A 25,279-nucleotide genomic window follows, 5' to 3' on the forward strand; every position below is an offset into this window, starting at 1 on the left:
GATGAAGGCAACAGACACGACACACTACTTGACCAAGGTCACATAGCAAGTTATTGGAAGAATCTAAGCACAGAGCCCAGACTCTCCTAACTAAAAGTCCCCTTTTCTAATCAGAAAACACTCCTCATTATCTCTTACTTGTATTTCTTCAGGACAGGGAGAAACACAAGAGTCTTTACATCAAATCATATTATCACTTTTTGTATGACATGAAAAACCCATGTCTTACCAACTTCAGAAAACTTTTATTTTATTTCTCTCTCATTATAAGTGCTTAGTTTGAACATACAACAAATTTGCATGGAAGTAAACCTCTGTATTGCTATGTATATATATATTCATATACACAGGCACAGATTTAAATGCCTTTACGCAACTAAAAATCTCAGTGACACTAAAAATTAATTCAATACAACCTAGGCCATTATTGTCTTAAGAGTAACTGCTACATTTTTTCCAACAGAAAGGTGAGGTTAATCATTAGTTTCATTTTTAGCATACAGTACAGTATGGATGGTAAACGTACCATTTCTTAAACCATTAGTTGATTACATAAACTGTGACATCACATCCATTTAGAACATCAGTCAGAACCCTTATTATACAAGGATCTGATACAAGCACCTTGTGTAACAAGGTTTCTGGCTGACAGCTTAGTCACACTGAATGAAAAGACTTTTTATAACTAAAGCAAGAGACTAAACAAAGGGTGGGGAAGACTGTGCAGCAGGAAAAGGTTAGTAGAAAAAAATCTTGTATTTTGAAATAAAATACAGGGATTTAACAATACATGTAAGAAATATAAGCAAGAAAGCAGAGCACCTCAAGTCTCTCCTATTTAACTTGGGGTTTTCATGGCATCACAAGCCAGTCAAATCATCAGATCCCCTTGATGGAAAAACAGCCTTGTTCAACATGGTTGAATATCCAGTTATTCTATTTAGCATATTCACTATAATACTTAGCACATATAGCACATTACATGTTCAAAGTGCTGCACAAATATTAAATATGAATCCTGTTTTAATTAATATTTACTTAATGCAAACTCCTATCCACAAGAAACACTAACACCACCATCTGTTACAGTAAATGCAAAAATCTGCAGGGCAGGGACTGTTCTCTTTATTTGTCTTGTCAAATGCCTACAATATTTTCAGATGCTCAAAAAATAAAACAGTAAATAATAAAGATAAATATTGTAGAGATCGCCTTTATTGGTTCTCTTTTTAAAAATAACATAACAGGAGGCTTCTTCAGAAAAAAACTCCCCAAAAATAGATCCCCGAGAGATTAAAGTATATGGGCACATATTCAGGGGATGAAAGGTATGCAAATGCCAAAAGAAACTAGATATAAACACTACTATAAACAGTATTTCTATTATGTTATAGGTTGTTTTCTATTTGAAATCTGATTGAGCCTGAACCAAGTCCCATTCAAATTAATGGAAAAAATCCCACTGATTATAACAGAAGTCATATGTGCCCAGGCAGAGAAGTGACCGGTTGAAATGCATCTTCCATTATCAACTTTTTAGTTTTGTTTCAAGTTGAAGTTTTTACATGCTTGGTCTCATTCCAGAGGCTAGATACTGTGGGAAGATTCAGCAAAATCCACTCAACTGTGTTCCGCATATATAAATAAATAAACAACATTTTGAAAATCCTTCAATTCCTACACGTTGCAGTCAGAAATTTTGTGCACACAAAACTTAACAATGGCTGAACAATTTAGTTCAAACTGGGCTTCATTTTGCAAATCTCTTGTAAGTAGTAGTTATAGCATTATTAGTGTGCTTTATAGACCAATATGAAGACATGGTCATTGCGATGAAGTACTTGAAACCTAGATGATTGTAACGTTATGAGCATGAGAAAAATCAACCTGCAGCAGGATTTTCAATTATTTTTCTTTGACTGATCTATAGCTTACAATACAGGGGGAATGGCAGAACAAACATCTCTCTTTGTGCCTTAGCTAGTCTGCTTCCCACAGAGTCTGCAATGAGATGATTAGAGTCTATGGGCTTGTCTTCAGTACCCGGGTAAGGTGACCTAAGTTACGCTACTCCACCTGTGTGAATAATGTGGCTTAGGTTGACTTACCCCGGTGTCTTCACTGAGCTGCATTGACTGGAGACACTCTCCAGTCAATTTATCTTAATCTTCTCGGGGTGCTGGAATACCAGGGTCAACCGGAGAGCACTCTGCTATCGATTTAGCGGGTCTTCACTAGACCCGCTAAATCGACACCCACTGCATGGATTGCAGCAGCCTCGATCTCAGTAATGAAGACAAGCCCGCAGAGTAAAAAAGTTCAAAAGAAATGGGTAAGATGGGGAAGTGGAACATTTGGCAGAAGTATTTAGAGAGGATATCTGACTGGATACCAGGAGACCTCAGTCCAAGGCTGATAGGTTCCAGAGGCAACAAGCCAAAGAGTTCCAAATTAGGGAATTTATAAGTTCTATTTACAAGAGTTATTTTTATCTTTTTTTAAATTAAATATTCCATGTCCTGCCTGCCACCCAAATTAAAAAAAGGTTGCAAAATCAAGCACTCAGTCAAGAAATGCACAGTTAAGGCTATACCAAACCAATAACCATCCTCTTTTCCTCATGACTTAACAAAAGGACTTTTATATCTACATAAAAGTCAGCTAACACAATACATACCGTAATACAAAATGGAATTTCTTATACAAACTACAGTAAGTTACATAACAGTGCAGTTTTCATATCTTGGTTTTAATTTTTTACATCTCAGAGCAGTGTACAACACAAACCACGTTTTAAGGAAGTTTGTTCATTTTGTAGATCTCACTGACTCTTAACAATCAGGACAAGTCTTAAAGCTGCATATGCATGACTGCATGTACTATACAAGATAAGGTTACATAAGAAATTCCAGTATTATATCATGATAGAATGACCTTATTTTAAGGCATAAGCATAAATGGGGAAAGTTAAAAGAAATCAGTTAATGTCTGTAAAGCACTTTGAACACGGGAAAGCACTGGATACATGCTTTTTTTTAAAAAAAAAATTAAAGATTGAGCTTTCAATGTTAACTCTGGATGTCTTGGTCTGAGTATATGATTTCTCAAGTTCAACACTGCATTAATGTTACTTTTTGCATTGAGTAGATATGGATTTCAGTTAATTTACTTGGCCTTGCCCCTGCTCCATACCCATCAAACAAAAAAAAAAATTGTGAACTGTCAATGAACAAATTGTACTTTTAAAAAGTAAGGAAAATATCAAGTGTACCATTTACACATTATTCGATTAAATAAGCCACTTCTGAGCACTCTTGGCTCTCTTTATTTAAATACTTTATTTGAATACTGCCCTTCTCAATATTTTCACTATATTTTGAGCATGATGAACAGCTGCTGATAAAACACACACCTCTGAAGGACAATACTGTTGTATTTGTTAACCTATTATGGAGCCAGCAGTCTTTGAGAGATTTGTTTTTAAAGCAAATTATGATGGTAGATTGTTTCAGATAATTTTAAACAATGGTGCAGTCATGAGGCGGCTCGAGTTATGGTAAAAATGTACATACCCCCTCTTCATGAGGAAATACATTCCCTAATTCCTTGTACCAGATTTTTACTACTCATATGGCAGAATAATAGAAGTCTACAAGCAAAAAAATTATCCTCTTGCTAACATAGAATCTAGAGTCCTATGAAGATCCTACCTCCTAGAACTAGGTATTAGTGCAGCACTGAACATTGTAAAAGAGCCTATTGTGTTGTTATATGTCCCTTATGTAGAATAAGTTTGGAAGAAATATGCTAAGGAGAGTCTTGCCACCTTGAAAGTCAAGATTTTAGCTGACATTTTTGGAGCAGATTCTGATCTCAGATGCATGTCATGCACTAGCATGTATTCCTAAATACCTGGGCAGAAGCCATAGCAGTGAATTTAGGTTTTTTAAAATTTATTTTAGGGCTGTCAATTAACCGCCATTAACTCAAATTCAAAAAAATTAATCGCAATTAAAAAAAATTAATCGCGATGAATCAGTTTTAATCGCACTGTTAAACAACAGAATACCAATTGAAATAAATAATAGTTTTGGATGTTTTTCTACATTTTCAAATATTTTGATTTCAATTACAACACAGAATACAAAGTGTACAGTGCTCACTTTATATTACAAATATTTGCACTGTAAAAATGACAAACAAAATAAATAGTATTTTCAATTCACCTCATACAACTACTGTAGTGCAATCTCTTTATCGTGAAAGTGCAACTTACAAATGTAGATTTTTTTTTTTTTAACGTAACTGCACTCCATAATAAAACAATGTAAAACTTTAGAGCCTGCAAGTCCACTCAATCCTATTTCTTGTTCAGCCAATCGCTAAGAGAAACAAGTTTGTTTACATTTACGGGAGATAATGCTGCCCGCTTCTTATTTATGTCACCTGAGTGTGAGAACATGCGTTCGCATGGCACTTTTGTAGCTGGCGCTGCAAGGTATTTACGTGCCAGATATACTAAACATTCATATGCCTCTTCATGCTCCAACCACCATTCCAGAGGACATGCTTCCATGCTGATGATGCTTGTTAAAAAAAAAGTGTTATTTAAATTTGTGACTGTACTCCTTGGAGGAGAATTGTATGTCTCCTGCTCCATGGCTTTACCCGCATTCTGCCATATATTTTGTGTTATGATAGTCTCAGATGATGACCCAGCATATGTTGTTTGATTTAAGAACACTTTCAGTGCAGATCTGACAAACACAAAGAAGGTTCCAATATCAGATTTCTAACGATAGCTATGGCACTCGACCCAAGGTTTAAGAATCTGAAGTGCCTTCCAAAATCTGAGAGGGATGTGGTATGGAGCATGCTTTCAGAAGTTTTAAAAGAGCAACACACTGATGCAGAAACTATAGAACCTGAACCACCAAACAAGAAAAATCAACCTTCTGCAGGTGGCATCTGACTCAGTTGATGAAAGTGAACATGCGTAGGTCCACACTGCTTTGGATTGTTATCGAGCAGAACCTGTCATCAGCATGGACACATGTCCTCTGGAATGGTGGCTGAAGCATGAAAGGACATGAATCTTTAGCGCATGTGGCACATAAATAACTTGTGACGCCGGCTACAACAGCACCATGCAAATGCCTGGTCTCACTTTCAGGTGACACTGTAAACAAGAAGCAGGCAGCATTATTTCCTGCAAGTGTAAAAAAACGTGTTTGTCTTAGCGATTGGCTGAACAAGAAGTAGGACTGGACTTGCAGTCTCTAACGTTTTACATTGTTTTATTTTTGAATGCAGGGGTTTTTTTTTGTACTTTCATGATAAAGAGATTGCACTACAGTATTTGTATTAGGTGAATTGAAAAATAGTATTTCTTTTGTTTTTTACAGTGCAAATATTTGTGATCAAAAATAAATATAAAGTGAGCACTGTATACTTTGTATTCTGTGTTGTAATTGAAATCAATATATTTGAAAATGTAGACAACATCCAAAAATATTTAAATAAACGGTATTCTATTGTTTAATTGTGATTCATTTTTTAACCACTTGACAGCCCTAATTTACTTAGATATGAGTCAATTTTCAATAATACAACATTAGAGTCAGACCCTTAAAATGGATTCTCCTTTTGAAGTTTTGGTTCTTGATAACTTTTACTCAGTGCAATCAGATGATTTTTTCTAAAAAGTGCAAGGGAAAACCGGTGAAACATTCAGAGATACAGACGGCAAGACAGAAAGGGACAGCAGAGGCAATAGTACTGTTACAATTTACAACAGTTTCAAGATGAATTCCAAGCCTCCCAGTCTGAGAGGAAAAAAGAGAGGTCAGTATATAAGCTTTTAGTCCTACGGGAAAAGCAGCATTTTAAAATCAAGCTGCTTGTTAGAAAGGATTACCTGAACTTCTTCAAACTCAATCCAGTAAACAGCACAGGCACTCTTGGAGGCTGTATCTGAGAAGATAAGAAGCTACTTTCCTGTGTATTCCTCACATTTTAATTTAAAAGCACACGAGACGAGAGATGATAAATCCTTCCTGACTCTTTTGATGCATGCTCTATAGAAGTGTGAGTTAGGGTGATCAGATAGCAAGGGTGAAAAATCAGGACGGGGGTGAGGGGTAATAGACACCTATATAAGACAAAGCCCCAAATATCGGGACTGTCCCTATAAAATCGGGACATCTGGTCACACGACATAAAGTGGCAAGTTTGTATAATTTGTTCAGAGTTTAGATTCATCCATAAGACTTTCCAGTAGTTCTTTCTCATCCTCTCCCCAGTATTCTATGAAATGGAAAGCTTAATTCTATGTTATTGTCCAAGTCATGAGCCAGATTCACAGGTATGTTTTTACTGTATATATTTAAAATTTGATTCTGATTCCACTCTCAGTTACACCAGCATAAATCAAGAGTAATTCCATGGAAAACAATGGAATTACACAAATATAACAGTAGTGTAAATGAAAGGAAAATCAGGCCTATTCATAATTTCATACTGGGGTAGGACATCTATTCCATTCTCCTCGAAATAATAAATTATGAGTGAACAAACTAATTTGGCTTGAAGAATTTTATTTTAAAGAGTACTTTGTCTCAGCTATGGCTAACTGGCTTCCAAAAAGCAGCTCACACTGAGCTGCAACCTAAAACTTGTTATGTCACAATGACCAGCCAAACCCAGGAGCAGTGTTCAATATACTTTTGAGAGCAACTGGTTTGCCTTCTAACAGAAAGAAATATTCAGCAACTGTCAAAAATGAGGAAGAGAAAAAGGGGCAAAACAGAGAAAGAATATTCTCCCTGCATCAATCCCAGGTTAGAACAGCAGACAGTTCTTAATTACTATGATTTATTTAGAAAAAGAAAAAGGAAATGCCTTCTCTGGGAGTCTCCTACCTCATTATTTGGGTCCTGAATAACCTTATAAAGGGCTGGCACCAGTGATTTTTTCCGGTGCAATGTTGATGCATAACTGGTGATTTGATTTTCAGGTAATGCCTAAAGAAAGAGATATAGACAGCAGTTACTATAATGAATAGTTAATATGTAAGCTTTCATATATTGATAGACATCTATGAACATGTTAAATCCAGTTCTGATTACATTAAACACAGCAACAACAATCCCTGAGCTTCAGTCAAGAATAATTCACAACTTAGTACACTAGTAAAGGTGGAATTCTGTCCTTTCAGTACTGATTAAAGCAAGCAAGCTATCCATAAACCTGACAATGCTGGGACCCAATCCTGCATGGTGCTGAATGCTATGAATATTCATCAACTTGTGTGGTAGTTGAGGACATTCAACAACTTCCAGGACTAGGTCACTATACAGCTCTAGGCCGCTGCGTATTAAAATTATTTGCCACAAACCCGCTTCTCTCTTTCCCTGTTCAACCAGGAACTTTTCCAAACCTTATATAAATTTAATTTTTTTTTTCAAACTTAGGATAAAGCCTCAGATTATTAAAAGTGAAAGTATTTTAAAAATCCAATTTACTTGTCTCTATGTGCTGTTTTATTTTATATTTCTCTCAGCTCAATAAAGGAAGTTTAGGTTTGGTTTACAGTCAAGACACTTTCACTTCCTTAGTGATGTAAAGCATGGATTTCATCAAAAGAGGGTATATTTTTTTAAAAACTATTTTCACTGGAGTTTTTTAAATTGTGGAAACACTTCTATTAATCTTAGATTTTATAAAAAGTTGGTTAAGTTTTTAAATTTTGTGATCAAGTTGACAGTATCCCTTTAAATTCTATCAACTTGATTTACAGTGTGATGTGCTTTGAAGTGAGATCTGCGTAGCATGCTATATGCTCTGTACTATTATAATAAATATTTGTATTCCAAATTGTGCTTTTTATATTAATACCTTTATATAGACATCTACACATTGTGCAGTAGAACAGATACAAAAGATTAAAAATCAAAATAAGCTTTTACACTTTAAATGTTTAATCATTAGCATTCTTAACATTATATGCCATTAAACAACATTATAATGGTCATACACCTACTCAGCTGACCTTGAATTCTGATAGCCATTCTTCCACCACACCACGTTCTGATCCCAGCATTTTCTTACAGTTTATTCTCCTTTCTTACCTTTCGGAACAAGAAAGAGAAGCTCAAAAGGTAGAATGCACTTCTGGCAACAAAGCATAGTTCTGTAAAACCCTGTTCTAAAGGGGAAGACAGTTCCAATATCTGATGGTTTTATTTAACATCAAACATTACCAGATGTTGTAGTTCTGAAAATTAGTCCCGTTTTATAATGATTTTTTAAAAACTGTTCTCTTGATCCTCCTAGACATAAAGCTACAGTACTTCAGCGGGTCAGAGAGACTCAGTGCCTCAAGCCAAATTGCACATTATCTAAGACAAACACAGCATCCATCCCTGTGCTCTTACCAAATATAGTACAAAGAAAAGACAACTGGAACAACTGAAGAGCATCATGGAATAAAGCCATGTGACAGGTTGTAATGACAACTCTGGATATGGCACAAAGCAAACACAATTTCATAAAAAATAATATAATATCTTGGAAGTCATGATGGCAGTATATTTTATTTCTTAAAGCTGTTCTGGAGGAATTGTGAAGTTTCTCTTTCAAGCTGAAACACTGAAGATCAATTTTAGCAGTAAGCTGTATTTTTCAGAAAGCTAAACATACAAAGCATACATATTAGTTTTTTTAAAACCACACAATTACTATTATTACTTTCCGACCATATAACAGTTTTATTCTAGCATCTAGAGTTCAGACAAAAAGAGTTCTCAAGCCAAAACCACGGAGTTTTATCGTGTCCGCTACTTGCATACTATTTTGAAATAAACACCCTAGTCTTATTAGCTGTCTCTATTTAAGTACAATATTTAAGTTGCAGCTGTTTTCTTAAATTAATGTAAGGTTTAGTTATGTAGTGTGGATTTCTGATGTATTTAAGCATCTAAATATTCACATTAAATGGATTCTTTTTTTTTTCTTTTTTTTTTTAAATAAAGGGCCCAGAACTGAGCCAGTACATTACATGAACTTTAAACTACCCAAATACAATGTTTAACACAATAGAGGGTGCATTAAATAAAGACATCATTTCATGAGCACCAAGATCAATCCTTCATTGGCAGAGGGCTGGACACGATGACCTAATACATTCTTTCCCTCTCCAATTTCTATCATTACTTTCTTTTTATTATAGTTTCAGCACACAGACATTTAATCAGAGCTATGCTAAGCATATTCACTAAGCTACTGTTACATTTAGAAATTGTTGTGATGTGTCAGCTGCAATATTCTGACCCACAGTCTTGCATTCAGGTCCAAAACCACCATTACTAATTTGCCTTTTCACAGGAAGACAAGTGTTGGTGCTAAACAGAAATAAAACAGACAATAGGAAAATGTATATAGTATATACTAATAGATATGAAAATAGAATGTCACAGAACAAAATATTGTGAAACTATCCATTACTTTAACACCTTCACCACAAGAAGAGATCTCTCTCTCAGAAATACAGGAAAATAGGAAATCTGGCCAGTATAAAGCCCAGTGCACAACTATATTTCTGTAAGGCTATATAGCAATAGCTTGCAGTCTTCATAAGAGAATCTGTATAGTAAAAATATACAGTAATAATGTATTCAAGTTCAGATGAACTGCAATATAGTTTAGAAGTGCTTTTTTTAATATATTATGGAAATTCTTGCTGGAAAAATCCCAAAGATCGCTAATGAATAGATTTCTCAATAAATCATAACCTATCGGAAACATATTGCTCATGCCATCATAGCTTCAAAGGGAAATTATAATTAAAACAAGGATGAACAACAAAAATTCATGGCTAACAAAACTTTTGCAAACCTCACTCGCTAACTTATTTCTTTTTCACTTGTAAAGGTATAAAAGCAGTTAGATACAGGAAGTCACACAAAAAGGTAGAGACAGTCACAACATTTTCCAAAATAGCTAGTATGTATAAACTCCTTAGAGTTCTTGGTAGTCCATTTTAGATTTGCACAGAACAGGAGGTTAAAGGAAAAATGTTTCACTTGAGCTTATTAATAAATGGGAGTAAACAACTAAAATTAATCTAATTAAATTAGATTTAAAATATACTTTGCCATGTCATTTGGAAAAGGCCCCAACAATAAACGATAAACTATTCTTCCTAATATTCGTGTTGAGACTTGACTTTTTTTCTCTCCCCCTTCATTTCAATTTTAAATACCCCATTTAAATATTTATTTACAGGTATTTCAAAATATGTTTTCACCAGGGATATCTGACACAGGCTCAGACAATTAATGTTTCTGTTATGACTTACAGAATTTAAATCAACACCAGTACAAAAAATTATAGAGGAATCTGCTGCCAGTTATGGAATCCAACCTCTCTTTCCCTATTCCACTGTTTTGCCCTACTCCATTTAGCAAGTTGATGTTTCTATTTCTTATCAAATACAAGTCAAAATGGCTATGCCGTCAGCACCAAATATCATGGTAACATTCATACAGTTCTGAGAGTAAGACTTGTTAGCTGATTTGAACTCCCTCTGCCACTTCGCTTTAAAGAACCAAAATACTACATGACTCTCCAATATTTAACAACAGCTAACACTGTTTTAAAATTTGAAAGCGAAGGAGTCGAGGATTTAATATAAACCCCTTTCTTCCTGCCTCCTCCTCCCCTATAAACTCCCAACCACCAAATGAGGTTGCCTCAAAACAAATCATGGGATTTAACCATAAAATAATACATTTGGGGTTCTATTTATTTGCCTTCTGATTTTTCAGCATTTAGAATTCAGGTTTTCAAGCTTTGCTCTGCAACCATAAGGGCTAGTAATTTATATATCAAAACTGAGATTCTCCTGTAAGGAAATGACTCCATGAACTGGAATTTTTGGAAAAACACCAAATATTGAGAGAAATTGGCCCTTTAAGGAATAATGCATTCAATCTAGTGAATATGGGAAATTTAAGTATAGGATTTTGTTGTTTATTTTACTTTTAGAAAGAACCAATTACAGTACATTGTGTCAGGATCAGGGCAGCAGGAGTCTCAAAATCTCCAGTTTGAATTCAATATAGGTTAGTAGTGATCCAAAGTAATTACTGTCTCAAAATAGTTTAGTAGTATAAGTGAAATGAATGGGTGTTTTGAAACCAGTCTCTAGGGAATGTCTATATCACAGAAACCACCACCATAAGTTGGACCCTTGTTGACAGACGCAGTAGATAGGTCAAGGATTGCATTGACATGGAGACACAACTACCCTCATGTTTAGAACAGTCAATTTACACTAACGTTGAGTTACACTGACTGAAAGATTGAACTCACTCCTGGCTAAGCTGTACCAGATGTATGAAAATAAATAAATAAAACAAAACAAAAATTATATCAGTTTCCAGTGCTGTCAATAGGCACTTTTTAGGAGCTTTTTTTTTTTTATGATATTGATATTTTAATGGAGCACAGTGGGATGATGTAGAGACTTGGATCAATTTTGTTACTAAAATACTCACAAAACATGCACAACGATGCGAGCAGGGATTTTTACAAATTGGAACAGTCCCTAAACAGAGCTTCCAACAGATGCATTAAGCCAAATTAACATGCTACCATAAAAATTTCATTCTGAAAAACAACCTGATGAGCAATTAAATTAATTTTTATTATACAGCTCTCTGTTAAAAAAAATACTCTTAAGGCAGCAGGTCTGTTCAAGACAGCTACTACAAATGTAGCTGACCAGATGCTTTTAAAATATTATTATTGATAATATTTAGCCTGGCTACCATGCCTTTTATCTGATAATCTCAACGTATTTTACTATTAACTAATTCAGACTCAACATTCCTGTGAGGCAGCCAAGATTTATATAGGAAGGCATGGAAATGCTCTGATAATCTAGGCAGATAAATTACTACACCTACACAGAAAACCAGCTACGTGGGAGATAAAAAGAGATGGTTATCAGTTCACAGCAACAAAATGAAAGTTTAGGGCAGGAAATTATGAAGAATCTCTTTTCTAACTAAAATTATTGAGAAAATGTAGACAGGAAGAATGCTGAACTTATTCAGGTCACCATGTTTAAAATACTTACACTCTTATTAAAAAAAAAAAATACCAAGGGGGTTTTGAAGTGTGGCTTGCTCCCTTTTGATGTGTTTATAAATTCAAGAGGTTCGTGAGCAATACCTTTTTTTTTTTTTTTTTTTTTTTTAAGCTTTTATTAAATTTCACTTTTTCCCCTAGGTGGCCCAACTTCCTGGCTGCACCTCCATGGTGTAGCGGCTAGATCCTGCTTGCCAGGCAGAGTATGGGGCTGAAAGTGCTGAAAAAGAGCAGCAACAGCTGGAGCAAATTTGCCACTTGCTGTCCAAGAGAACAATCCAGACGCTGGCACAGTCAGTGAGCCACCAGTGGTAGGAGAGGTGCAGGGAACCTTTGTGGAAAAGGAAAAAAGTGTTGGGGGCTGCTGCAGGAGCTAATGGTCACCCTATTTGTATTTGGGAAAGGAAGGAAGAGAGATGAGATGCATGAATAAAGCACTGAGATCAGAAGGGGAAGCCACTGAGCAAGAGAATGGAACCCAAAGGGAGAGATCTGCTATTGCTTTCCTCCTTTTCCATCTCCTTTCAGCTCACCCTCTATATTTACCTGCTCAGTCAGTCACTTCTTTACACGCTGGCTGCCAGCTAAACAGTTTTCCTTTCCTGGTCTTACTGAGCTCCTTGCTCAGTGGCTTCCCGCATTGGTCCCAATGCTTTTTAGAAGCTGTGGAATCACATGCTTTTAGAGCCACATGTCCTAGGTTCAACTGCTACAAATGACCCATACAAGATTGTTATTACACTAGTCATCCCGTCAGATGATTTTTGTTATCAGTAGTGAAGCACAGAAAACAAAGTGCAAATTTGTTTGAAGACAGCAGGATAAAGGCCTCAAAATAAATGTTACTACATGTGATAAAACTCCTTCCACTCCAACCTCCCCCACAAAGACTCTTCACACATCTTTGGGAACCCAGGGAAAAATATAAAAAATACAGTATAGCCTTTAGGAATACCAAGTGAGAAAATCATCTAAAGAGCAAGAAGTAGAAATTAATCATTACAAAGAAAGAATTCTTTCCTCAGCATATACAGTTCCCCTCCAAAATACCACAATTGATAAATTATCCTTTTAACCATTCCTCTCTGCTAAATGAAGGATTTCCTCAATTTCTTTATCACAAAAAGCATAGCTGACCTACAGTACAGGAAGACAAACTTTAATACTCATGGCTAGTAATAGCGGGCTAGACACAAAAAGTGGAGGAAGTTTTAGATCATTGTTAGGAGAATAAGGGAAGAGACAAGCATTGCATTAATATTAACGCAAACTGGAAAAAAGCTTGGTAAAATGTACATTAGGTCAAGTATAATCTTAGTATTGTAATAATGGAAGAAGGGAATTTTTTTCTGTGTACAAAGAATATAGAACAAATTGATTATGGTTATATTCATTTATTAATACAATTGTCTGACATTGCATTTATGCTGAAAATTACTCCTGGTTGGAGCTAGTGAGATTATATTTTAAGATTTTAATACTGTTCCTCAACACATAGGTTAATCATTATAGAGCTGAGTACAGACTGTTTTAACATGTTTACCATTGACCAGAGGCATTACGAACACACACAAAGACTTTAATAAGGTTTGTGCCTTGTCACATGTATTAAATATCCTCCTTTTCTTTTTCAACTCTTTTGTTTATGGTTCACAGTAAAGAGATTGTGTTAAATCTCTTATCCCGAAGTTTAAGGCGGCTTAAAAATAAGTGTAAGGCGACTGGAGCCTTTAGGTATTAGGACTGATTTAACACAGACCTCTCATATCCACAGGAAACTCACCTCTCTCTTAATGAGCAGTGAAAGGAACTTGGCATCATACAAATAGTTTCCCTAATACAATACTTTTTCTTTCCCAAATCAGGATATTCTTGCCCTGGCCAGGGAGTAAAGGAACATGTTGTACAGTTCTGTAGCCAGCCTGCCAGACAATGCAGCAGTGACACTTGTGAGCAGTGGCGCAGGAAAGACTGCAGAAGTGTGGGATGCGGATCAAATTTGAGGCAGCGGCATTGTGACCTGACACATGGGTTTACATTTGGCTTCCACTTCTATAGAAAAACTAGAGGGGTGGCCTTCCCCTCCAAATAAGGACACTTACAAGTCAGCCCTGCGTATTCTATTCAGTAACATCCCAGGCAGTGTTCAGAATTACATGCATTTGTTCAGAGCTCAGACTTCGGCCCCTATGTGAAGTTGTAGAGCCACTGTACTGACTCACCACAGAAGCCAGATCAGATGGAGTTTTAACTCCACTTCAGGGATATAAAAAAAGTCTGAGCGTCACAGAGAAAGGAACTAGAAAGAAAGAAAGACAGGAAGAAACTCTGGCTATGGTTTGCATGTTGCCCTAGGACACGGATCGGCAACCTTCGGCACGTGGCCCATCAGGGTAATCCACTGGCAGGCCGCGAGACATTCTGTTTATGTTGACCATCCGCAGGCCTGGCCCCCCACAGCTCCCTGTGGCTGCAGTTCGCCATTCCCAGCCAATGGGAACTACAGGAAGCGGCGCAGAGGAGCTGCGGGGGGCCGTGCCTGTGGACAGTCAACATAAACAAAATGTCTCGCTCACTGCCTGCCAGCAGATTACCCTGATGGGCCGCGTGCCGAAGGTTGCCGACTCCAGCTCTAGGATATAAAACAAAAGCTCACTCTCCTCCCCCTCCTATTTTGCTATTAGGTGGGTGGATAGAGGGAAAGGCACAGAAATGGCCTGGCAACTACATCCATTCACACTATCATCCAGAGTTAAAAAGTAAGTTCCTGGTCCCCTGGGAATGGTGAAGAATAACGTTCCAGATTCTGAGCTGCCATGTGAAAGAAACCCTTACTGATACATGGGGAAATTGGGTCAGTAATACCATAAAACAAACAGCTGACCCTCCCCTTCCCCTCTCAAGCACTTCCCATCTGCACCAGACCAACCTTCCCAGAGCCCTTGAGGGAGCACCTCTAACTTCCTTCCCCCCCGCCCGCCACCACTGCCACCAGCCTGACCCTCTCAGAGCCCTCGAGGGAGCCCCCTGCCTTCTCCAGCCCAACCCTCCTGGAGTCCTTGCCTCCCCCATCCCACCAGCCTGACCCTTCCAGAGCACCTTCCTCCCCTGCTCTTTACTTTACCCTCTGGGCTAGTGAGCCTCTCACCCTCGGGATGATGGGTCTGTCCCACTTCCGGGATCTGGCTGCTCCCCCAGCACCAAGAGGAGCCACTGCTGTGGTTTTGGCAGCCAGCAGATGAGGGACCGGCACACAGCACAATGCAGAACGGGGCCTGGTTGTCCCATTGCATGTGGTGTGACAAAGAACAGGACCCGGTGCTGGTCAGGTCATAGCACACTTCCTCCCAGACAGGAACGTGTTCAATTAAATAAAAAAAGCCCGGGGGGAAAGAGACAGCCCTCTATTTCTGGCACCTATGCTTGTGTGCTCTGAACACTGTCCCATCCCAGACTCTGCAGCCAGAAGGAAGGCAATTAAGAGTGTGCTGGGATGGGATCAGAACAATAAGGCAGAGTAGTATGGAAGATTTTGGGGGCCACATGAGGCATTTGGAGAGAAAAAGTGTATTCTAAGAAGGTTAAAATGGTAAAGGGAACCAAGCAACACAGATGAAAATAAAGTCTGTTACACATTAAGTGCCTTTCCTTGTGGAAATTGTATATAGCCTAGATAAAGATGAATCAGTATTCCACCAGGGATCCTTGAAGTTGTGTCATTTCCCCCCAACCTCTATATTGCTGCAAGATACTTTACTTGTGTGACAGAGTAGGGTTATTTCTTAAATCTTGCTGTGGAAAAAGGGGTAAACATTTGTTCATGGAGCAATGGATGCTTTAGAAGTGCTGACAGATAAGATGTCTAAATAAAACTAGAGACACAGAGTGGCTGCATCACTATTATGCCTTTGACAGGACCTTAAAACCTGGAGCTGAAAAAAAAAAGTCTTACTTTAAGGAAATGAGAAACAGAAAGTACTTTATGAGGGATCTGTACTTTAAAGGGTATTTTGGTCACTCACAAGTGTTTCTAAAGAGAGAAAAGATGAAACAACGCAAAATATCTAGAAGTTGTGAAGGGCCGGGGATTTAACCTGACTTTTGCCAAAACCTATAGCATTCACCAATTTGGAAAATCTCACAGATGTCATCTACCTCCTTTGAACTACAAACTCTTTGTTCTGAAACACTTAGCCCTTCTGCAAGGAACAAAACCATAAATAAAAAATTTAAAGAAAAGGAAAATTAAAAGAGAGAGAAAAAGGAATAAAATATTAATGTTTGGTTTTAACCCTGCAAACCCTTATGCATGTGCTTAACTTTACTCATTGGGACTACTCACATGCATAATGTTGATCACATGCACAAGTATTTACAAGATCCAGGTCTCGGACAGTAATAGGACACTATTATAAACCAAAAAAAATTGAGAATTAGGAAAGAAAAAACTGGAAGTAGGTACAGGGTTAAAAATATTAAATGAAATCTAAATTTTTGTATTTGTTTTTAACAAATATTTAAATATTTTCTAAAAAACGTGCTCTAGTTCAATAGGCTTGATACAATAATTACTGTACAATTCTATGGCCGGAATTATACAGGAGGGCAAACTAGATAATTACAATCCTCTCCTCTGGTCTTACCAAAAAAAAAAAAAAAATCTATGAATCTATAACCCCCCTTCTATTTTGATTTTTGTTGGAAAATTTTTGATTTAACAGGACAACTGAGAGTTTGATAAATGGAAGACATTAAAGTAGAAAAAAAATCCCAAAATTGATTTTTTGAGAACATCAAGGCATATTTCTTTGGGACTTTGCTTGTTTGAATTGGACTACTCATGGCAGTAAGCACTGCACTGGCCACTAAGTAGTTACATGATCACGCCCTGTGACTATACGCTCTTCATGGCAAGGATCTGCCTTAAGTGTCTCTTAAGAATGCAGTACTTTCTGGGTACTTAAACAGTGGTAGTAATAGTAACAACAGTAGATTTACTTGAATTTAAGAAGTACCTGCCCTAGTAGCTCATTTCAGTAACGCTGCTTTCTGCATTAAACCCTATCAATAATAGAAGATAACTAAATAAAGCAAGCTTTGAAAACAAAAATATCAAAGAACGTCATTCGCAAGTAGATTTTGGAAGCCAGTGATTAGCAGTCATAATTTGCATGACACCTCAATATGGTTATTTAAAGACACTACAGGAAACCCAAGAGGAGAAGTTACTAAAAAGTCATTTTTCTGTTTGTCATGATTGGTATAGCATGTGCCATGTCCAACTTTACCTCTGTTTTAAGAAGTCAGTTCTCTAAAGAAGGAGGAGGAGGAGGAGGAATGCAGCAGTCTTCCAGTCTGGAATGCATTTGTCAAACTTTAAAATATTCCTCAGTTCTGTGAAAGATGAAAATAGAAAATCTGAGATAATCAAAACAAAGACACAAGACAAACTTCAGTAAACTACACACTATACTTAATTCATTTTTCTGCATTATAGACAAACTGCAGAAATTACCAGCTAAAAAGCATTACCCAATCTACTAAAACACATCCACTCCACCCAACAAAAAAAAAAATCTGTAACAAATAAAACAACTTAAACAGTGTTTTACCCTGAAAACGGAAGAGAACCAGAGATGATGTGAAATTTACTAGAGACTTTGTAACAGAATTTATACGGAAGGTGTTCAGATGCTGTAGTGACTGGCAGCAGTATAAAACACAAAGATAGAAAGAACACTAAAAATGAAATTTGATAATGAACAGTACATATAAAAAATACCCATCAGACATACTTATTAAAAGGAAATTAGTATTTTTGCAAGATTAAGCACAATCAATACCGTGAATCTTCAGAACATAAAAATCAGAAGATCCAAACCAAAAGTGCAGCATATCTTAAAAAGTGTTCCTTCTTCCATCACAAGCATTTTGTACTGATCTATATTTACTACAAGGTTAAAAGTTTCAAAATCACGGCAGGGAAATCTCCACTGTGGAGAAAAGTCAGTACACGTGCCAATATAATGTAGGAGCCATTAGCTAGGGACTTAACATTGCAAATAAAGATTTTGCACACCTCAGATCACTTCAGGATCACTGAAGTCCGAAGACTGCACCTTCTTGTCAGTATATTTTAATGACTTCAGTATAGTTTAAGAGTACCTTGGATTCACTGAGCTCTTTCAGTTGTACATTCAATACTCTCGGGCTCTTTCACTCACGCTGACGTGTGCGCACAACTGAGCCAACCCTAGGTGGACTAGTGAGAATAACTGAAATCCTATTGTGTGTTTCCAAAGTGTATGGAATATTGGTCTGTTCCATTCTATACTGTTTAAGTTACTACCTTGTTCAATACAAACAGTTAGTAAAAGGTCCCTTTTCTCTCAATATTGGTAAAGCACATATTAAGCAGAACAGCAGCTCACATTAGGCTAAATTTCAACTGTTAGCCTTTGCAACAGGTAGAAATAGGGTGAACTTAAAGGGACAGTATGAATTTTCTGAACTCAAACATTTTCATGCAATTCCTTACAGGAACCTTTAAGTAATATCCGATTATTTTTAAAATTCCTTTTAAAAAAGGGGAGGTTCTTCTCCCGTGTTGATATTCATATGGTCTCTTCAAGCATGTAAAAAATGACTATCCAAGCGGAACAGTGAAACCAACTATATGTAGACTGCTGTCAAATGCACAAAACAGATAGAAAAACAGAGAAAAATATTTTTCCACTCTTTCAGCTTTAGTAATCTCACTTGTTAATTGAGCTCTAAAACAATTTTTTCAGAGAGAAATGTTAGTATTTCAAGTGGATGTTCTCCCTTTCATTCATTGTAGCCAAGAACCCTATAAACTTCCATGTTTTAGAATGGTTGTCATTAGGCAGACCGCAGGCCAAATACGGACCACCAGATGCTTTTGAACGGACCCCAACATCTTTTTATTTATTTTATCATTTTCTCCGGAGTCTGCTCCTTGACTATACTTTAACCACAAAATTTGGACATTCACAAAAAATAATTGACTAACCCGGTTTTAGAATGTGTTAAAACATTCTTTGGCTCTGAACTTGAAATATGACCTACGTGAAAGGACTTATGTCCATACAGAGCCCCACTAAAAATCAGTGGGACTTTGCATAGGCATATGGGTCTCCCTGCATGGTGCTAATTGCAGGATCACGACCAAATAAGTTAATATTTCTCATCATTTATCTGTACTACACAGCACCCAGTCAAATTTAAGTAAAATATCTGCAGGTTTTCTGGAATTATTAATTGTCTTAGTAGGACTACTTTTAAAGTAATTAAATCACTATAATTTCATTAAATAACCTCACAAAAGACACACAGGTGAAAAAAAACAGCACAAGGATTCCTCCACATACAGAAAAGCAACAAATCACTGTATTTGAAACAAGATTGATACAGTATCTGCTTCTATCCGCTCCTACACAATGACTCCTCTTTCCATCCTGTCTTCAAACGATTATTGTAGATTGAAGGATTTTGCTAAGGTTTTGTACAAGTGGTCACAGTATACAAACACCACACACCAGGTGAGCCCAAAAAGGTAAGGCCAGTTCTGCAGTAAGTGCAAATGTGGTTATTTCTTTGGAGAAACCTAGTGTAAAGGATGTAGAAATATGCTTTATAAAACAGTCTCCCAACAACCACTGGTCTATATGAAGCAATGGCAGGGTTCCAGTAGGAAGACAAAATATACATTTTATAACACTGGGCTAAGCACTGAATGTTGCTATATATTTTAAACAACAAAAGCTCTTTGCCCTCTAGCTCTGAAATTCAGAACAAATCTGCAGTAAGAACACAAAGAAAGCTGACTTCTGTTGAAACACGGAGACTTAGAAAGCTACCATCAGAAACATATATCAGACCCATTGTTACTCCTGTTAAATGTATAGTGGAGGTGTAGTGTATGGAAATGGGAGGACAGTACTACAGATGTAGTGACACAAATTAATGAGTGTGAAGAACCAGTGGCTCTCTCCAAGTCAGAGTTTACCCTTACATATGAACAAACCTGCTGCACTAAGAAAATATCCCAATAGTTGAAAGATAGCCATTCAAAAGCTTCAGTCTCATTTTAGAAAAGTCCTAATGTTCCTAATGCAAAAGGACAGAAACGCAGAGCGTTCCAATGGCACAATCATTAACTTATTTCAGAAATTTTCTGCCCAACCAGCAGTCAGGAGTTAAGTTACACAGCAACAGAACAGTCAATAGAAAACTGTAGCTATAACTTTGTAACAAAGAGCATACTGCAACTGCCCGAAGTGTGTATACAATCTTTGATCCCCACACACCCAGCAGAAACAACATCACCCACAGCATAAAGATTGAGTCCATTGTTTATTAAGTACTTCCTCTTGGCAGCTTATGAAATACTCTATTGAGTACTGCAACACTAACAGTTTTTCCAAAAACTGGTCAATTTATGAAACTTTAAAAAACTTAAGCCAGATTTAAATGTTACACGAGCTGCTCCCTGCAAAATGGTTAAATTACAAGGAGCATCAAACAAATACAATCTTGCTCTGCACGTTTTTTAAAATGTTATCAGAAAAAGTACCCAATGTCCAACACATACACTTTTGGCATGTAACAGATTGTGTTTTTCAGTTTTAAGTTAAAACTGATGAAAGCTAAAAGCAAAAACTAAAACACAGTTGGGTTGTTTGTTTTTGTAAAACATACACCAAAAACACAAAACTTTTAAATAGAAGTCTAAAGGTTCCTCATGCTCATTCATTTCTGGAGACAGGAGTTTGCAGTGGGTCCTGGTTTTATTTTTTTCGGAAGGGGAGTAGTGTGGGAACCAACAAGTTTTACTACTAAAAATGAGCAATAATTTCCCTAAAATTAAAACATCAGAAATCAGAAAATAAACTATTCATGAAAAACAATCAAAAGGATAACTGATTTCTATGTTCTTATTTAAACTACTGTCTCAGGTCTTCACTTAATCTTACCCCAAAGATGTTAGCTTGTGGATAAAAATCCACATTTAAGTTTCACATATTGGATCTAAAGGTAGGTGAAAGAAAGAAAGAGAAAGAGAAAGAGAAAGAATAAAAAGGTTTATAGAACATTTTTATAGAAGAGCTGTTTTTTATTTTAGTCTTTTCTATTATATGATCTACCTCCCTGTCTACTGAACAAAACTTCCACATGCTGACATACTTGTTTGATTACATCAGTACAACTGCTTGTTTTGACACTTCCAGGATATACTTAAGAGGGTGTACGTTATCAGGCCAACAATGGGCACGTGTCCAAATACAAGCACTATGTAGGACGAAGACTGACAAAACAGCCTGTTTGTATGCTCACCTGGCATCCCACCTATAGAATAAAAAGGTAAATACAAACTATTTTTCCAACACAATCATGTCTTGCATTTTGTGAACATTTTTTAAAATGTCAAGACTATCAGTTATCATCATTAAAAAGTTCATGTATTACTTTCTACAGATTACAAAGTGGTATTAATTAAGCATGGTCACAATTTATATTACTTTATACACACATTCTCTCTCTCTCGTCCTCATTTAGTCATTTTTATGTAACAACGTTGCGGACTGTTAGATAGCTGATGTATCCCACCCCCACAGATGGCTACGTTCAGCAGTGGGTGAAGTGTTCCAGGTTTTTATTTTATTAGCCAACATACACATATACACAGAATTTTCAAAGTGCTTTAGATCTGTCAGGATTAAAACAGATACCTAAATGTAAAAGGATAGAATACTATTTCTCCATTTCATATCCTAGACCAGAACATAAGATAACTGGAGTAAAAAATTAACTAAGGCTCCCAGGTAAAAAAAATCTTTTTAGACAGTTGCATCCAAACTTGAACTTTGCTAAAAAATATATATATATATATAGGTTTTGTTACATAAGGAAAAAAGAAATCCATGCACTCACTATACATTGTAAAATACATACTATTTCATCTAATACTGGATATTTCTAAATTACAGAATAACTGTAGAAAAATTGTATTAATTTCAGAAAACGTTACTATTCTTAATTCCAACAGCATGCCACTCATACTTTGAGATACCAAAAAGTGGTACACAACTATTTTTTAAAGGATTTATATAGTGAGGAGAAGTCGTTATTACCTGTCAGCCCCAGCCGTCTGGGCAAGAGGGGGATTGATACATTTTCCAGTTTAGGATAAACTGAATATACAGTACATGGCCAAAGCTTTTTTTTTTTTTTTTTTTTTTTTTTTAAAGTCCTCTTCACCAAACGTACCTGTACAGAAAGTCTTCATTAAGATGGCAGTCTAATGTAACGTCTGCTACAGCCCTGGGTAGCAATAACTGAGCACATCTTTTTAAATTTATTTTGAATTTTTTACATCCTAACCATACACAATTTTCAAACAACAACGGATAACAAAAAAACAATTTTGGTCTTTTATTTAAAATCTCCCCACATATTTGAATCTACCTCTGTAAATCTCTCTCTTCTATGTTACCCGCTACTTCCGAGCTACAAAGTGGGACCTTTAATGCCCTACTAACATAGGAAAGGAATATAGTATAGACAGAAAGCCAAACAGTCTACAAAACATGTTGTGGGATCCAATCTAGAACACCTGAAGTGCAGGGCAGGGGATCCTACTACTCTGTCCCCACTCCGGGAGTATAACCTAAGCACCTAAAGAAAAGATGAAAGGGTTAAAGACTGGGGGTGAGAAGCTGGCAGGCTGAACATAGGATCGCCTAAAGATTCTAAGGGAGAGGGGACTGGGAGAGGTCCCACAATCTAGCCCTTCTCTCCACAGTTATTTAATATAAAGAAGTCTCTGACGACTCCGTTCCATCACCTTACACCCAAGAAGCCTGCCCTTTCAAACCATATTAATACCAGCTCAGTAGCTCCTTCTCTGATCCAATCAAAGAAAGGCATCCCCAACTTTTCCCTCCCCATAGCACTTAGGAACACACATGCACACCTCCAATGTACAAAAAAAAAAGAGGCCTCTTTTTGGCCTATCTGTACCTTCTTCCCAAGTCATTTACCGAGCCCCACTGCATCAATTTTGAAAAAGCACACATCCACCCTGGCCAAGAATTACCCCCACTGAAGCATGATATAGGCAAGAAACTATCTTACAGTTCATATGGCTGGATGCTGCAAAACATTTCCCAGCTTTCTTAATCCACTTCCTGCTTGTAACGGGGTCCTTTCACTACCTCATCATAAATCCAGGAGAGGTATCTCTTTGCAAACAAGCAGTGGAGATTTACAACAAACATTAAAAAACACTGCAAGACCAAGACTGGTGTTTTTCTTTCCACTGAGGCTCACACATTTTTAAAACAAGCAATAAAAGGTTAAAAACAACTCTCAATACACTTTGAGAAATGTTTTGCTGTGTGGACTTTTATTAATCAAATTACCAAAATATTCATCATGCCAAAATAATCTACACCCAGTTCTTAAAAATACTTTAAATAAAATACTCGAAGGCTAAAAATGTAACACAGAAAGGCTTGAGTTAAGAACCCAGTAGCTGCTCACACCTCAAAGAACTGTTACCTCACATAAGCTATTCACTTAACTACTGTGAAGAGTCCATGCAACGCTTTAGAACATTTCTCTCAAAACCAAAATTAATTTATTGTTAATACATAGACAGGGTATTGTGGATCCATAATAAAGTAATTTAAAATCATTACCATGCTTGGTGCATTTACGCTAACTCTACAGCTTTACCGTATTCTGCTCTCTAACTCGATATAGTACCACTGCCACTAGGACTTTACTAAAAACAGAATCCTCTCCTCCACCACCTAAACAAACAGCAGTGTAACCAGGATTTCAGGGAATACTGAAAAACACTCTACAAAGATGACCATGAAAATAGAGATTTTCGTGAAAACGGGTTAATAGTTTACTCAGTCCGGCCTTCACAAGATGGCAGCTGCTACCACTGCAACTTAATTTCCACTGGGAGGCCAGCTAATAGCTCTTTCTTAGACTTTCACTTTCCACAGTAAATTCAAGGGGATAATTAATGAAATTTTTACGTGAATAATTTTTCATTAAAGATGTCAGCCTATGTGACCTCCATATTCAAGGGATAACCCATAGGGAACAAGTGGCCAGCCCCTCTGAAGAGGGAAGGAGCCAAAAAGAACCACAAGTCGTCCCATAATTGAGGCTTGGAGACTAAATTCCTTGATTTACCTTTAGAGCAGGTAGAGCACAGGCAGTGGCTGTTACGTTTCTCCACAAGGTCACAACCTTCACCGACAACCTGCTGAAAAGATGGCAAGGTAGTAGTTCCATTTTTATATGTCCATTTAATTTTTGGCCTCTCTGCTGAGAGGGCAACATGGCATCAGCCAGCGACAACTGTGATATAGTGATTGTGCAATGTGGACACTTAACCACAAAACGCAAATTAATTTCCAACGTCTCCAAAAATTATCGTCATTAGATTGCACTACTTAGTTATTCCTAACCTAGCCACTTCTAAACTCAGAGATGAAATGTTCTTTATCTAATTACTAACTCCGGAGACTTCCAGTCATCCTAATTATTTAAGTATAATAGGTAAGAGAATTGGTCTGAAATCAACAAGATGTAATTTAATAAAGTGCAAAGTACTTTACTTAGGAAAGAAAAATCTTATGCACAACTACAAAGTGGGGAATAAATGACTAGGCAGTTGCACTGCTGAAAAGGATTTGGGAGTTACAGTGGATCACAAATTGAACAAGAGTCAACAATGTGATAAAGCTGTGAAAAAGGCTAATGTCATTCTGGGGTGTATTAACAGGAGTGTCATAAGACATGGGAGGCTATTGCCTTACTCTACTCAGCACTGGAAAGGCCTCAGCTGGCTTAGTGTGTCCAAGTCTGGATGCCACACTGTAGGAAAGACATGGACAGATTGGAAACCGTCCAGAGGAGAGTAACAAAAATGAGAAAAGGTTTAGAAAACTTGACCTATGAAGAAACATAAAAACAACTGAGCCTGTTTAGTCTTGAGAAAAGGGGGAACTTGATAACAGTCTTCAAATATATTAAGGGCTGTTATAAAGAGGACTGTGATCAGTTGTTCTACATGTCCACT

The 25,279-nt window shown here is 36.9% G+C and overlaps 1 protein-coding gene across 8 annotated transcripts in view; it reads right to left on the reverse strand.

The window, feature by feature from the left end:
• The window catches only part of HYCC2 (hyccin PI4KA lipid kinase complex subunit 2), a 96,361-nt gene that overhangs the window by 47,602 nt on the left and 23,480 nt on the right, over window positions 1-25,279 (reverse strand). For 7 of the 8 annotated variants that reach the window (XM_074967898.1, XM_074967901.1, XM_074967899.1 and 4 more), the window contains 3 exons: window positions 17,442-17,547; window positions 8,051-8,129; window positions 6,921-7,022 (listed from right to left, as the gene is read on the reverse strand). In XM_074967898.1, coding sequence (XP_074823999.1) covers window positions 6,921-7,022; window positions 8,051-8,101 — 153 coding nt within the window. In that variant the 5' untranslated portion in view covers window positions 8,102-8,129; window positions 17,442-17,547. Of the gene's footprint in view, window positions 1-6,920; window positions 7,023-8,050; window positions 8,130-17,441; window positions 17,548-22,307; window positions 23,618-25,279 lie in introns of those variants that run through there. The other variant, XM_074967903.1, reaches the window with a different exon arrangement.

The sequence above is a fragment of the Natator depressus genome, chromosome 11 (genome assembly GCF_965152275.1).
Source record: "Natator depressus isolate rNatDep1 chromosome 11, rNatDep2.hap1, whole genome shotgun sequence".
Classification (NCBI taxonomy): domain Eukaryota; kingdom Metazoa; phylum Chordata; order Testudines; family Cheloniidae; genus Natator; species Natator depressus.